Source organism: Cupressus sempervirens, chromosome 4 (genome assembly GCF_028749045.1).
Source record: "Cupressus sempervirens isolate cs-2001-9-10 chromosome 4, ASM2874904v1, whole genome shotgun sequence".
NCBI classification, from domain to species: domain Eukaryota; kingdom Viridiplantae; phylum Streptophyta; class Pinopsida; order Cupressales; family Cupressaceae; genus Cupressus; species Cupressus sempervirens.
The window spans coordinates 873,530,648-873,547,903 of NC_143121.1; the positions used below are offsets into that span (position 1 = coordinate 873,530,648).

Genomic DNA, 17,256 nt, shown 5'->3' on the forward strand with positions numbered 1-17,256 from the left:
ATTATGTTTCATGCCGGGAACATAACATACATTGAGGAGCACGAGTCTTCTTCCTTCGGACTGAATCTGAACATTGCCCTTGCCGACAATATTGTATTCTTCGCCGCCTCCAAAGATTATTGAGTCAGAATAGGGAGTGAATTCAACAAACCAATCACGCCTGTGAGTGAAATGTCGGGAGGCACCGGAATCTATATACCAGGCAGAAGATTTCACATGATCTGTAGATATGTTGGCCATAAAGGCATGGTAGATAGATTCTTTTTGCTCTGTGTGTTGGGCAGCATTGGCTTGCTTTTTAATTGAGTCTGACTTCTGATGCTGCTGATACAAATGCTCATAATATGTGAATATCTCAAATGGCACAAACTTTGAGGGGAGAAAATGAAAGACCCAAAAAAATTGGAGAACTACCCATAAGAGCTCAAAAAACCCGAAAATAATACGTTGTCAGTATACAGATCCGCTGGCTCAAAAATTGAGGCACCCACAAAAATTTGATGAAGACCCATTTGAGATCTCGAAAAACTCACTAACAATATGAAATGGAAAAATATTACAGACCTGAAAAATTAGGGTTTCAAGCAAAATAATAGTTGGTGGCCAATGAAGGTTTTGAGGGCAAAAAAAATGGTGATTTTAGTTAGAAAGATGCCTGAGTTTTTTTTTAGAAAATAAAAGTTTTGATTGAGACGACTGGGAACATGAAGATTTGATATAGAAACATGCAGATTTTCACCCCAAAATCGCGAGTCTGCTAGTTGCGCGGCTGCTAGAAATGATCTTAAAAAACGTCTTAGATAATGATCTGAACAAAAACTGTGGATTCTGCGTCTTTGGTAGGAAATATAAAACCTTGCAACTACAACATGAGCCTGCAAATTGCGTGGGTATAGGCTGAAAATGCAAAAATGGAGTGTAAAAAAACGGCAGGCAAAATGTTTGAAAAAAATGTGAGCAGGAAAAATGACCAAAGCAAGAAAAATCGTGATTTGCAGAGGATTTCGGGTAAAAGAAATCGCGATTTGTAGATACTAGTTGAGAATGGTAAAAAACGACCACGATTTTCACTCGATTTGCAGACCCGAGTTCGGGAAAATCTCCAAGCAAAAAACTCTAGGTGGGTCTTAGAGAAATTTGACTTGAAATAATTTTGGAAAAAATTAAACAAATAATTTCAAGAAGAAATTATAAATTTTTCCGAAAAAATTTAAGTCTTAGCTCTGATACCATGTTATAAACGTAAATGGCAGAATACTTTTTTGATCAGTTAGAGATCAAATGATCTATATATACAAAGAGGAGAGTTGAATAGAATAGAAACATTCATTCTAGACTACACCTAAATATTATAAACATTCTAATATTTACAGATATACAATAAGATACAATAGTGAGCATTAAAAAGAAACATAAAGACTATTCTAATAAAATAACCATCATAAATGAAAATCTCAAAAGACGCCTCTGATGCACATTTTTGTTTGGCCAAGTAAATAATTCACATTAAAGGTATCATAAACTAAAACATCACATTAAAATTCTAAATCTCAAGTAAACACAAAAAAATACAATATTTCATCATTTGGTTTGGATTAGATTGTTTTCAAAAGTTTCCTTTTATTTTAAAATCAGTTTACGTTATGTAGTTGAGTTTAATTACAAAGGGTATATAAGTTTAGATAAATTCAATGTTATTTACTTAATAAGTTTAAAATTAATTAGTATTATTTTTCAACAATAATATTTGACAATAAAGAAAAAACAATTTCATAATTCGTAATAGTGAGTTTTTATGTATTTTCTCTATGAAAATTAGTTGGTAGTTTAAATGGTATAATCTCATATGAAATGATATGGCTCTGCAACTTATATCAATAGAAAGATAATTTAATTTCAAATATTTTTAATTATTACTAGTCCTAAAGAAAAGGTCATTTGAATGGTGTAAAAAGTAGGTCTTCCAAGCAACACTATTCAGATTTGAAGGTTACCATAACTTTTGTTTGAATTGTTGGATCTTTATGAAAGTCAAGAAACTATTCAAAATAGACTTATTTACAATCACAAATAAGCGATTTTCGTAATTATATATTTTGCAAAATTTAAAAGTGACTGTTCATGAGTCTCTATTTGAAAAATCAAGTTCAAATAGGCCTAGTTTTAGTATGCTGACCAATATTTGATTGTCCATACAAAACAACCCTACTTGATTTGTATATATATTAAAAAAAATTCAAATGGGTGTCTAAAAATATCTTTACATTTTTTTTTGATGGAGGGTTCAGACTTGCGAGGCATAGCAAAATCACATGTTTCAAACCCTCAACTTGACACACAAGTAACTAACTGTAAACAAATTTGTTCATAATCAAGAATATAATTATATATTTTAATTAAATTTATATAAAATAATAATAATAAATACCAACACCATGATTTATTTTAAATCTTTTCTCGTAAGGTTTCCAAACAAACTTTTTCAGAATATCAATTATGTCATAAACACAATTTTTAATAAAAATATACTAATAATCTCTATTTTTCAATAAATTGAAGGTCATTCAAATTCAAAGCTAAATTCACAATCAAGAAAACATAGAGAAGACAATCTTCCAATAGAAATTGCAAATAGATTTGTAAACCCCTACCTTGAAACACCAAGTAGATTTGTTAAGAACGAGGAAACCCAATTATAGACTTTATTCTTAAGCTTTGAAAAAATTCTTTTACTTCAAAATCTAAATGCATAACCTGTAACTTGCTCCTAAATCTCGTTTCAAAATTTACTTATTTTTTTCCAAAAATCTTGTCTCTCTTTCAAAAAGACCAGAAACCTCTAATAAAGAAAAATAAAACCAATAAAACTAAAGTTTATAAAATGATTAAACTTAAAAAAAGGCAACTCTAACTTAAAAGAAAAAAATTAGTTTTTCTTTTTTTTATATATATTTTTAAAATAAATAAAATCACTTTACTTTATTTTTAAAGAAAACAAATACACAATTTTTGTCCTTTTTTTAATATTAATAAAATAGATCTTTATTTATTCACTTTCTTTCTATAAAATAGATATTATAAAGTAAATGAATATCCTTTCTTGTTTGAATTAAATAACTTATTCCCCAATCAAAAATCTTATTTTAATTAATTAATTAATATACAATTAAATTGCATATAATTATTTTAATCATTAATAATAATTAAAGCCCACTAATTTATACAACTCTATTTTTTTTTTTCATTAATTAATATTCATGATAAAATGATATTTAATAATATTAATTTCATTTTTTTTTTCAACTTTCACATTTGTTAAATTAAAAACACATATTTAATTAATACTTAATTAATTAAATGTCATGATATTATAATTCCTCCTAATTAAATAATATTCAATAATTCTAATGTTATATGATTAATCCAAATATCATAATTAAATCTTTTACAAATAAATCACATAGTCAAATCCACATAATAACCATACAAACAAAATCGACCAAGCCCTGAAATCAAACAACACACACAAGGTAAATTTAGGGGTTTAGAAAGGGTAGGCGGTCAGATACATGTCCTTCTCAGGGCAAGTAATTAGACTTTGGCTGGGATTGGACCTGATCATTATCTCCCCATTCTTACTTGAGTTATTGGGATAGGGCACGCTTATTCTGACAATTCAAGGAAGTGGATGCCCGGTACTTGTAACCTGCATAAAAGACGAGCATGTACATATGCATAAATATAACTAAACTAAATGGACAATGATATATCGTGTAGATCCCAATTAGCAGGTGACTACGATTCTCTCCCACAACTACTTCATACATGTCAAACAGAAAAGAACAAAAACAGACATGCACACCATATGCTTGCAAGTATGTGTAAGTACCATAATAAATTAGGAGTATAAATAGCATCAAATTTTAATAATTTTTTTTTTATCATCATGAATATATAGTAAACTGTAATTTTCATTTGAAGACATCAAATAACATCATCATGGAAGTAATTATATTTACTAACTAGGAGCAATTAAACCATTATTCTTGCAAGTAATCATTGATATAAACCATTATTCTTGCAAGTAATCATTGATATAATCCATTACTCTACATGTCAAAGTATCACATTTTAAGGATTTCTAAAAGCCAACATGTACACCGACGTACCTAATAGAGTCTAACATAGAAATATATAATGATAACAAAAGGGATGAGTATTATAGGTGCATTGTGTAGATCCCGACTAGCAGGTGTAATGTCCCCACTATTAGGGTTATGTTGGGACAAGTAATACTTGCAAAATAAACTTGTTTGATAGAATTTAAAGTGTATGGTTCCATCAAGATGACTTGAGCCTTTATAAATTGTAGGACAATGAAAATAGTAACGATGATATAATTTTCTGAAAATCATTGTGCTGATATATAAATTAAATTAAAAATTGTCAACTCCCCATAAATCTCAACCACAACACAGTTGAAACTTGAACACTACAAACTTTTGGCATGTATATGACTCTTGAATGGTACAGCCTTAGGGAAAATTGAGAGGAATTTTGTCATTCAATTTTTCACATGAAAGAGTTTGCAGTTGGGTGTGGAGATGAACAAAATGCTCAAGCTCTAAATAGGGTTTTATAACAGTAGTTATATATGCTTTCCTCCCTTCCAAACTCTTCTTTATTTTCACTCTTTTTAAATTATGATTTACCTTTTTAACCTAGAAACCTTCCCAGATGTGTTTGTAAACACTATATCTATTGCTAAAATATTTCATTAGGCCCCTGAGTTGTTTTATAAAATTATAAAATAAGATCATTTTATCACTTAAAATATTGTTATTAATCTGGTTACCTATCTTTATCACTTCTAGCCATTGAGAAATAAAACACAGGTGACAGTATCCTGAATGAATTAATTCTGAAAAGGGGGAATGACATTACAGAAATCAGGGTGAAATCTTTCGAACAATTAATAAAAGCACCAAAACAAGTGGATCCTATATATGCAGTAGGAACATTTGTCTAATTGCTTCATTTACTTTTTGAGTTGTTAAATTTTGTAATCAGATTGACACATGTTATTTCTGTATGTATGTTGTTGATATTCTTATAATAATATTGAGTACATTGTTTGTATTCAACTGCATACTGTATTGAATAAATCCAACTTCAAACTGAATACCAACATAAATATTAAATATTATTGATTGAATGTGCAGATCGAATATTCAGAAGACTATAATAAAATGCCAATATTAAATGGCTATGGACTGCAGATGATTAGTCACTTGATGACTGTTAGTAATTATTCACTGTGATTGACCGAAGGCATAATATTGATTGCAGACAAAGTACTTTGGAAGGCTGCTTGATGTATGTGTTCGTCGTGATTTTGTCTGCTAAATTTCTGAATGTTTATAACCCACCGTAGAGTCACAATCCACTGTGTATCTGGTCTCCATAAGGAATTGCGGTTCATCATGAACATAAGCAACCCTCGTAGGATGAATGCTGCCCAGGCAAACACTTGCTCGGTGAAGCAACTTGTTCAGTCAAACATTTCATTTGATCAGTTTATGTTTCATTATTAATATCCTAATTAATAAGCATTAAACACACACCCTAAGTTACTAATTCATGTTCATAGCGTTGAGCAGCTGAGGCTTTAGGAGGGGTTTTAGCAACCCTATGGAGTTGCATTTAATAGTATCCTACTTAGGCTTTTAAACCTGCAAACTGGACGTGATTGTGTGCTGCTAACTTTTGTTATCTTCTGCAAACTGCTGCCCAGATTTTGGAGTATCTGTGCCTGCTATCAATCACCTGCACTGCAGCATATTAGGCAATTGCCAATAGGAAAAATCAGTCACTGCATTCCCTGCATTAGTGTCTCATCTGATTGGATGGCAAGCTGTACTAGGGCTGCCTGATATATTTCACGGGCTCTGTTAGTTAGACACCATATTGGGCATCTGTTGTGTTCTAATTAACTCTCACGATCTGCCGTGAGCCTGCTCCTCCAGCGTTGGCAAATGCAAGTGGAAATTGGTCTTAGATAATTGCCAGAGGGGGGTTATTGGACAATTGCTGCAAATCGTCTACCTCCAGTTAGTCACAACAGCTTTTGTGTTTTCATTGTAAAGACAATTAAGCATTGTTTGAGTTTCTAATTATACAAATGTACATATATATACATATACGTGTATGTATATATATATATATATATATACATGTATATATATGTATATATATACATATACACATGTATATTCATACATACATATATGTTTGTACATGTACATACATATATGTATGTACTTGTATATACATGTACATACATATATACATACATGTATACATGTATATATATGTATGTATCTACATACATGTATATATGTATGTATGTATATATGTATATATAGATATACATACATACATATATATAATGTATGTATATACACACACACACACACACACACACACACACATATACATTTCCAAATTCATCCGTATCAAAAAAACAAATTCCTACATCCGAAGCCCATATTCAATGTTATATGTTTTCGAGTATACATACAATAAATATACCAAGTATAAATATATATGTGTGTTCAATAGTTTTGACTTGCTTTATTCAGCTGACTGCAGCTGCAAAATACAAACATCAATAAACTTTCTAACCATTTATTTTCGTGGATGTGATGATATGATTTAGGTTCTGTTCAGTGCATTTGCATATGGTGGACTATCTGAATTGCCAGAAGGTGACTATCTATCATGTTCCATGGGTACAACAATTGCTGGAGAAATTGGTATGTTTGGATATAAGCCATCTGTTCTCATGGACATGCTTGCTGGGAAGAGAGCTGAGGTTGGCACAAAAGTAGGGGCTTACATGAGAACATTTTCTGGTGATTGTTCACCTTCTGATCTGGAGACAGCTTTGCAGGTTTAATTGAATTTATATTTCTTGCATTAGATTTGTTGTTTTATTATAGTTCTAAGAAAAAACATTTACTTTATTTGTTATTTTTTCTTTTTCTGTGATTGAACTGTTATGGACCCAATGCTCACTTTCTTTCTGCCTTATATCTGTATGTTGATTGGAAGCTATAATTTGTGTTGAATGCTAATCAATTTTTGACCAGGAGCATCAAATAATCTTAGAGAAATAGAGATTCTAAGAGTGCTGCGTTTTCCCCTAATATCTTTGAAGCTCAATTTTGATGTCTCTAGACACGTTACCTTGGTGGACATTATTGGTAAACTGTCATAAAAAAATCAAAATTTATACTGTTTACATTTTCCTATATTTTATTTCTGGTCTTCTTGCTGTATTTGAATTGCATTCCTATTTAATCATATTTTACTATCGGATAATCCATTATGGAATCGAGCTGGTACATTCTTTCTGAAATTACTTTGGTTCTGGATGGACCATTCTACTGTGGAAAGAGAATGGAACAGAAATTTCATAAGAAGTTTTGGAGTAAATTTGTACGTGGTAAATAGCCAAGCGTAACACTTTGATATGCTAAGTTTCAGGGTTTTCTTATCAATAATTTGTCACAATTTATTCACAGTTTGTGTCTATTTTGAAGTTGTCACACTACATTTGTTCAGCTTTATTGATGTGCCTGTGGGCTCACATAAAATATTTGTAGTTATTCCTTAACAATGGAATATTCCAACGTAATCCTATCATATTTATACTGTCATTTGTGGTTCTCTTTTGCTTTTCATCAAGTTTAAGTTGATAAATGTCTTAGAATAAGAGTTTTGTCATATATGCTATCATTTATTTTAGGCTTTAGCATCTGGAATATGTGTTTTATTGGGTTTATGACACTGAAAACTGCTCCAGTGAAAACTGACAGAATACAGCACAAATCCTGAAAATCACTTGTTAGAGAGAAACAAAATAAACAATTGTATTAATGTTCCCCTGTGAGAAAAGGTGAATTTTTAAGAGTGAGTGATAGCCCTAAAAACGAATTTTGTAACAGTCACAAATAAGAATATAAAATTAAAACATCAAACGATGCTAGCAAGACAATAAAACAAATTTGGCAAGGCCTACACAAATTAGTGTTGAACAATCTGTATAATACAAAAAAAGTTGTAAATGAATCTCTTTTCGTAAAATAATCCATCAATAAAGCAAAGATAGGGACAGTGAAGATAAGAGCTCTAGTCTATACCAGAATTAAAGGTAGAATGATACCTGGCACTTCATCAAGCATTATCAAAGTGCCACTACAGAGTTTGATGCTGTCCTCGAGTTATTGCCTTTGCCAGCATATTGTAAAACGTAAAAACCAGTTAATTCTTCTTGAAATTTTTACAGTGTATCTTGAAATATATAAAATGTGATACAAAGTGCTAAGTAATACTGGTTAAGTTGGCAAAGTTGAGATATTTTTATTGGACATAATGTAAAGCCTCTAAGCGCTACTTTACTTAGGAAATTATATGCATAGGCTGTTTTTTCCCTTCATAGAAATCCTTGCACAGTATGATTGAATAACGATAATAGATTCAAAATTGGGGAAATTATATCTACATTTTATCCAAAATCACACACAACTCTTCCAAAATCATCCTAACATAAAAAATAAATGAATTTTTTTAAATATATCATATGAAGTATATTTTAAGTCATTGAGGCCAAAATCTTGAATTTTGTTTTTGTTTTTCTCATTTTTTTCAAAGTTTAGGGTAATCCATGATAGCCTGAATAAATTTCATCAATACAACTATGACTACTACAGAGTTAGACTGGTAGGCTGAGTGATTTTTGAACAATGGAGAAACTGCTACATATACTCAGGTGGCAGTTACATTTCTGTTAGTGGCTTTTCTGAATGTGACATGGTGATTTCTTCATTGTTATTTGGCAGTTTCACAGCTAGCAGTCTTAAATGTGCCATATGGATGATATGGACGTGTACAGTTTTTTTCTGACAATTGGCAGTGTCATCTCTAATTTCTGAACAGAGAGAAATAGAGGTGACACTTTCCTTTCTGAGTTGATTGAGACTCCTTGTGGACACTCTCACAATTCTGATTAGAGAGAAGTCTCAATGCAGTAGAAGAGTGTGAGATTGCAAAGTTTGATAACTCAACTGGTTTTAGAGGAAGAAAATTAGTACAGAAGTAGTTTGAATGAGCATTATGGCTGTAAGATGAATGGTGCAGCATGCTATATCTCACTCTCTAGTTTTTTTGGCCAAGTTAAGAAATGCAAGTTGAACCATTGCCTTTTCCAGCTGATTTGCTCCATACTGTGGTTTCTAGGATAAAATACTTGCATCAATTTTGATGTGGTTTGTCAATTCTTGATGTCTTGTGTTTTTTTCATTTTATAGTAAAGATTCACCACAAAGGATATGTGTGGTGGTTTAATTTATCAACATCATTTAATCTTTGTTCAGTAGCGTCACTCCACTCTAGCCACTTCACTCAATATCATTCCCATTTTCTTTTCTTTGTTGCTAACCAGGTCTTTGTGTGGGATGAGTAATGTTGGGGAACACATGATCTCCTATTGGTCTTGTGGAGAGAAGGCCCATGCAACCACCCCTCAATATTTGTGATGTATAATGAAATTCACTTGTCCTGACGAGCAAAGAGGCTTAGAATGTCTGTTATTAATTTTTCTTAGGGCAGCCGATTTCAAATGTTATCAGGCCCCATTCAACATTTAGAGTGCTCAATAAAATTATTTCAAGATCTGATAGGGATCAACTAGAATCAATATAATAAACTTATTTAAAAGTTGATTTTCGTTTTAAATTCTTATGGTAACATATCCAGTTACTTATAGATCTGCAATGCCAAAAAAGACAATTCTTTTCTGACATTTTCTTGTCTTTTTGAACATTCAGCACAGGCAATTTCTATGTCAAATTGCTTGGACTGAATTTGTGGGGGTTTTCTGAATTTCAATTTTTCTATAAATGTGTGAACTTTAAATGATTCCATCTGTAAATTGGACAGGATAGATCTTTAACTACTGCAACGAATCTTCATTGTACGGTTTCTTCTTCAAGGGTGGAAAGCTGAACAAAAACTGCCTCCCAAAAACTGTTTCATCAAAATGAACAATCCTTAATAGCCAAAGTTGCATGGACATGGATACAGATTCAAATATAGATACAGCATCGGATATGGATATGACCATTTTTTAAGACCTCCAATATGGATACAGCTAGATACAATATTAATAAAAAATACATACACATATTTTGCACAATCTCCTAAGTTATTAGAGATGTTTTCATTACTTCAAAAGCAATATAGAGACATAAATGCTACATAAATAATTTTAAGTTAGTTTAACACTTTACAATATGCAAAAATAGTAGAATTGCATTGGAAATTATCCCCAAAATCCAGATCACTGAAATAGAAAAAGATTTCCATTGTCTTTCTCATTTGTCGTTTGTAATAATCCCTGCTTAGTTTGATCAAAGAAGTTGAAATATGGCTGGTGAAATTTTGTCAAACAGTTGACGTGTTACCCAGATCTTAAGCTCTGACACTACTGAATTATTCCAGCTCTTATTTGACCAAGAAATTAGAATTGGATTAATGGCATATTGACAAAAAATTCACGAGCAGCCTGGTATGAGAGTTCTGATATCGCTGTATACATCCAACAAGGGCAACTGCTGATTCTAATTCAATATATATTCTTAAGTAGAACCGATTGTATTTCAGACAAGATAATCCTCTCATAATAAAGATCTTAACAGGAAAACAGTATTCACGTGGAGTGCTCAGTAATGTAAATATGTTCAGAGATAACAATGGGGTAATGAGACTACCCAAATTTCAACAAACAGTTGGCATACTCATGTCTGATGTCAACTATTGATGTCACTGTTATACTGTTAATGATCATAACCAAACTAACAAATAACTGTCCCACAAATTGGATTTATTGTTTGCAAGATATTACAGCGTTGGTGTGTCAATATATATAAAATTGCAAGACCCGAATTATGGAGATTAACCAGGTAATATTCTCCACACTGTTTGAGTCAGAGTCAGACCTCTACGCACTAAGGAAATCATGCAAAAATCAACGTATCTAATATGCAGAACAATGGCTAGATAACATACAGTTTGAACTCAACAGTTGAATTATGCTGTCTGCTGGAGAGGGAGTACCCATGCTGCTGTAGGATATTGAACCTGAGCTGCTAGGGTAGGTGATACTTATGCTGCTGCAGTATGAAGATGTTGTTAGACCACCAGAGCGTCTCCCACAATCACTTCCAATCTGCGTGCCCCGCTTCAGCGTTATTATCTGCCCTTGTAGCCAACGTTCTGCATGATGTTGTTGCTGCGTGAGTCCACTATGGAGCTGAGAATGGTGTGGGCCTGTTGCTTCCTAACCCCACGCTAATCCAGGTGACTGTTCGCAGCTAGTAAGATTCTGTCTTGGGCATGAACCAGCATTAAGGAGAACTAACACCCTGTCTTGCATACCTTTGTTATCATGGCTATGGTATGACTGTTGTCCAGCCTGCCTACTAGCTCACGTCTACTGCTGCTATGACCTGTATGTACTATCACAGCTGCTCTCTTCAATAACCAACTTCCTTATCCCTGCTTAGTAACTTCAATCTTTACTTCGAATGCAGAATGTATCTATCCGAACACTCAATCTAGAATGAAGTGTGAGTCACTGGGTTTGTATCCAGTCTCACTCTTTTCTCAAGCGGTTTTGTCCTCAAGGAAAAGCCAAGTCACAATAAAGCAATCTTTTGGAATTTTGAATAACATAATATCTCATGGTAACAATCCCAATGCAAATGCTTCCTTTATAACTTCAAAATGAGGAGAGGCTCGAACAACTCAGCAATGTGGGATAAAAGACTATTTCGTCTTTTAGTCACTTAAGTAACTTTATAACTTTATAACATTAAAATATTTAAATAAATCACTTAAGTCACTTGAAAATATCTCTTGAAATACTTGTCTGATTGCCGTGCTGTTTGAAATAGGAATCTCTCCTCATAATTCCCCATGTGACCAAATACACTTTCTAAAAGTAGAAGGGGTCCATCTCTATTACCCCCGACTTACTATAAATAGTAAGTATGGCAAATGGAGTCCAAATGATTTTGAACGAAGGCCATATCCATAAATTGTTGAATGTTGGAGATGAATCAATCCTCAGAAGACCATCTAACCATCCTTATTAGCCTACGAGGATCCAATATTAGGCTAATCCCTGAAATTCTGCTGCTGGCAACTAGTGGGGACATTACATTGTTAGTTTTGTTTATGCCAAAAAAAAAAAAAAAAATTACATATGTGAAGTTTTAAAAAAAAAATCTGGGAAGATTCATGTTAAAATTTCAAATCACATAGCATTTAACATAGTTGGAAAATCAAGGATTTTTGGGCACACATGGGTACAATATAAGATGTGTATCCTAGCTGTATTGGATATGCATCCAAATTGGATAAGGGGCTACACGGGTCCGAGGAGGGACAAAGGAGTTTCTAGCCACTCTATTGATATGGCAATGAAACTCAACTAGTCAGCTGATATATCTAAGTTGAGATGAACCCCCACATGTGAAATTAGAACATTCCAAGCTCGTGTGACCAACTTGCTAAAATTGGTAAGGTTCCTCAAATAACATCTCTAAACTAAAACAACCCTTATTGGAATGACAAAAACAAAAATATTTGTTGGGCGATTCAAGATTGCCCTTACACCCAGGATGCTTTTGCATCAGACACTTGAGGTAATTCGAGAACTGACTGTGTCACATCTTAGTTTTTTAGAGGAAAACCAAGATGGTTAACTTCCCCCCTTGTCAATCATGATGAATTTTTGATAGGTTGCCTTTTCGATATGACCAAATACTCCTCATATGTTTTGTTCCTTATGCTTCTACCAACACCACCATGCAAGATATCCTCAATCTCTTTCGTAGTTGAAGTATTTGCAAAATACTCCTTTATAGTGCTTTGACCTCATCTTCAACACCTACTTTATGATACTTTGAAACATTAAATATTGGTGAAATATTCATTTCAGTAGGCAACTCTACTTCATAGACATTTCTTGAATCATGCTTCTTCGTTATCTTACATGGTCCAAACTTCTTCAGTTTCAACTTGGTATATGTATAGACTAGAAATTGCTCCTTCCTGAAATGAACGATTACTTCATCCCCAACTTGAAATTCCTTATGGCTCCTTTTTGCATCTGCCTTAGCTTTGTATGTGTATTTGTCTTTGTAATGTGCTTCCTCACCTCCTCATGGATGTTCTTCAAGTGTTTTGCAAAATCTTCAACACCAACACTACTTATCTCCCCTTTGTGCGAATGCTCAATTTAGAAGTGTTTCTGCGACTACTTCTATATACAATTTGGAATGGTGATTTACCAGTGCTCTTGTTGACATAATAATTGTATGCAGATTCTGCCTAGGGTAAAATCAAAACCCATCTCTTTGGCTTATCTCCAACCAAACATCTTAGCAAATTCCCCAAACTCTTATTCACTACCCCTATTTGTCCATCAATATGTGGAAGATGTGATGAGCTGAATGTCAAATCTGTCTTTAATTTTTTCCACAATGTGTGCCAGAAATACCCAACAAACTTGGTGTCTTGATCTGAAACTATGCTCTTTGGTAGACCTTGTGTTCACACTACTTCTTTGAAAAACAATTATGTCAGTAGCAATAGCACAAGCTAAATTTTGTATCTAAGAAGCATCAACTCTGCGCTCTTCTCCTTTATGTATGACAAGTTCCTATCTATATACATCAGGTGTATGCTTTTAGGGATAGAACTGCTATAATTCCTTTGAAAGGGAATGCTCAACCAATGCCAATGCATAACACTTTTATGTTGTGTAAGATATGTTGTATCTTTGACTTGAAGTATCTTCTAATTTCTCTGGTACTTGATATTTACCCATTGTGGTTAAATTCAAAATAGCTCGCACAGACAAATTTGATTAATAAGAATCCCATGACTATCAACAGTCTCCTAGGATATACCCAAAGTTGGAATAGCCAAGTGTAAATGGGTGAAGAGGATAGGTATTCCTACAACAAAGATAAACTATTAATTAATGTCTTCATTTTATGAACATTTAAAGAAAGAAATTGCTTAGTCCAGGTCAACTCATGGTAGTCCAATATTTCGATCTTGATGCCTAGTTGAGTAGTGCGATTGATTCTCTAGTACCAGGATGATCAGTGGTTGGACAAGGTGTTCCATGTCTATTTCTGGGTAGGTAGGGCTTTTCTTGGATGAGATTGTGTGTGGATAATTAAGGGTCCGCAGTTGGGAGGTTAAGCTCGTGACAATGCTTCCCCTCTCCACTAGATGCCAAGACATGCACAAGACAGAGATAAGATATGCATTCAAACATCTATTGGTAATAGGTATTTCACTTTTATGATATTTGAAATTACAAGTTGAAGATATGTTAGATTGATTTATATCGTTGAATCAGTTATTCCCTTCAATGAAATAAACTTTTCTCGTCAATGTAATTGGTAACTACTTAGATTAGTTGATCTTCCAATTGAACATGAAATATATATGTATGCTTGAGATAGGCCTACTTGATGAATGTTATAACTGTCCTTTTATATGGATAATGAAAGTGAACCTATGTTTTAACTATATTTTATTGCCATAACTAGCAATCTGAAAGAAAACGATGATACAGTGGTATTTGATGTCCTAAATGGTAATTGACATTTCGATAATGTTGTAACTATTTGTGCCCTAAATGGTATATGTAGACTAACTTGGGTTTTGCAGAAGCTTCCCTAGGCGGATTCCGGTTTCAAAATTTAGTTAATGGAAAAGTTAAATCCTCTATTTAAATTTATTGATGATGCCTTCAATTGTAAGTTGTGATATTTCAGTTTAACTGATTCTAACCATTAATCTCTTTTGCATGAACATAACTGTTATAACTACTTTCTCATGAACGTAAAGTAGTATCTACATTTCATTTGCTAGTTGTTAGCTAAGGCTCGAAAAAAATGGTTACACCAGAGCAATGATTTTGTCTCGACCAAAATGTCCATCCCATCCTCCACTATTCATCTCCTTGATGAGGTTCTCTGTCATAGACCTTCTTGGAACTCAGAATTGACATCCTTTGAATTGCATTCAATCCTGGATAATGAAATCTAACTAATTTCTTCTTATGATCTTCATTTTGGCCTCCATAAGACCGTCCACCACGACCTCTTCAAATTTGCCTTCTCTCAAACTTCCTGTTCAATTTTCTCTCTACTTTTAGGGCAAATTGGTATGCCTCTTCAATATTGGTCATTCTAACTAGACTTAACTCTTGAATATTTGGCCTCAACCCATTAAGGTAACTAGCAACTTTCTCCTTGTCAGTTTTCTCATGGATCATTTTGATGAGTACTTGGTAGAACTCTTTTATGTACTCCTAAACATATCTTCCTAGTTGCTTCAATCGATGCATTTTCTTAAGTAGATCAAGCTCATAATCTATGGGAATAAATTGTCGCTTCAATTTGTCTACCATTTGATTCTATCTTGTGATTTTCTCGTTTCCTCTTGTATTTTGCTTCAATTGAATTTCCCCCCACCAAATCTTCACACTTCCCTTCAATCCGGCATTCATAAACTTGACCCTATCAAAATCCTCAATATCTTCATACTCAATTAATTCTTCTAATTCATTGATCTAGTCAACCAATTCCTTTGGGTTAAGATTTCCCCAAAATGTGGGAATCTCAATCTTACGTCTTCTTCCAACCTTGGAAATGGCCCTAAAAAGCCTTTCTTCCTCTTGGTTCAAAACTTTTCCTTCTCCTTCCTGATTAACGTTTGCTTCTTCGTCAACTTCATCCTTACTTTCATCTCTTACTGCAGTATGCATCCCTTTGCTAATCTCTTCTTACAATGCTCACACTTGTCTCTAGAGGGCTCTAACCTCAGGTGATACACCTCCAGCTCCTTGACCACATTCCCTTTGAGAAGGTATCTTTGTGCTTATCACTGAAATCGTAAATCATGGTCACGGTGCAAACTGCCTCACAGTTGGCGATCTATCTACACACTCATGAACTCTTGCTCTGATATTACTTGATGAAGGGTACTCTCCTTAATACCACAAACACATAATAGAAGTAGAGAAACAACAATAATTTACACAACAAATGTGCTGCTTATTATCTTGAAAAATATTGAATCACAAATTTCAGAAATACAATATGCAAAGCTAGATGAGTACTTTTCTTACAATATTCTATAAGACAGAACCACTAACAACCACCCAGAATTGCCCTAGACAACCCTATGGGCCTTTCTTATATAGGCAATTTTCCACCACTTGTGAGGCTTCTAGACATTTAGCCCAAACCCTTAAAACCAACCAATCATATTTATTTCTTTAAAGTACGCTCAAAGCAATTGCAAATTATATTTTCAGGTAGCCCAACTTTTGGGGACCATAAATTTTTAATTGTAGACTCGATTGGCTATTATAACGACTTTTTAGAAATGACAATTCTTGATCTACTAGAGTTTGGTCGCACAAGTGTTGATCCGTTGAGATTTGACCTTGTTTCGTAGCTTCTAAGGTTTGTAAAATGAGTTCAAAGTTTTTATACCAAAAAAACTCAATAACTTCGCCAATGCATATGATATGGCAATGAACTTCAACTTTTAGGTTGATATGTCTAAGATGAACCTCCACTTGTTAAATTAGAACATTCTAAGCTTGTATGACCAATTTACTAAAAATGGTAAGTTCCCCCAAATAGCATCTCTACACTGACACAACCCTTATTGAAAGTATAGAAACATAATTTGTTTTTGGGAGATACAAGATTGCCCTTACACCTAGAATGCTTGTGTATCATTAACACTCTCATATGTAGTGTGTTTTGATGGAGGACTATTACATTGATATGGTTTCGTATAGCTTTTATTGTAGTACACTCTTGGCTTCTGACCACAATTACCTTCTTGCAATTATGGTGGAGGTTCTTCTTTCCTTAGCCATTGTCTTTCTACTTTTGCTTTGGCTCCTTGGAATCGTTCTTTCTTTGTTATGGTAGGATAAAAGTGCTTTCTTTACTTGATCTAGTAATTTGTTAAACTTCCTTGTCTTGTTCCTCCATGTCCTATATGTTTATACCCCTTTGCTTTGAGCAGTTAGTGTCTTCATGGTCACTTAGTGCACACTATTTGCATAACATTCCCACGCTTTCTTAA

At 33.4% G+C, this 17,256-nt stretch overlaps 1 protein-coding gene across 8 annotated transcripts in view; it reads left to right on the forward strand.

Moving 5' to 3' along the window:
- Positions 1–17,256, forward strand: part of LOC149564185 (Insulinase (Peptidase family M16) protein) — a 226,061-nt gene that overhangs the window by 107,708 nt on the left and 101,097 nt on the right. For all 8 annotated transcript variants that reach the window (XM_089827253.1, XM_089827250.1, XM_089827252.1 and 5 more), the window contains one exon: positions 6,719–6,952. In XM_089827253.1, the coding sequence (XP_089683379.1) occupies positions 6,719–6,952 (234 nt within the window). The remainder of the gene's footprint in view (positions 1–6,718; positions 6,953–17,256) is intronic.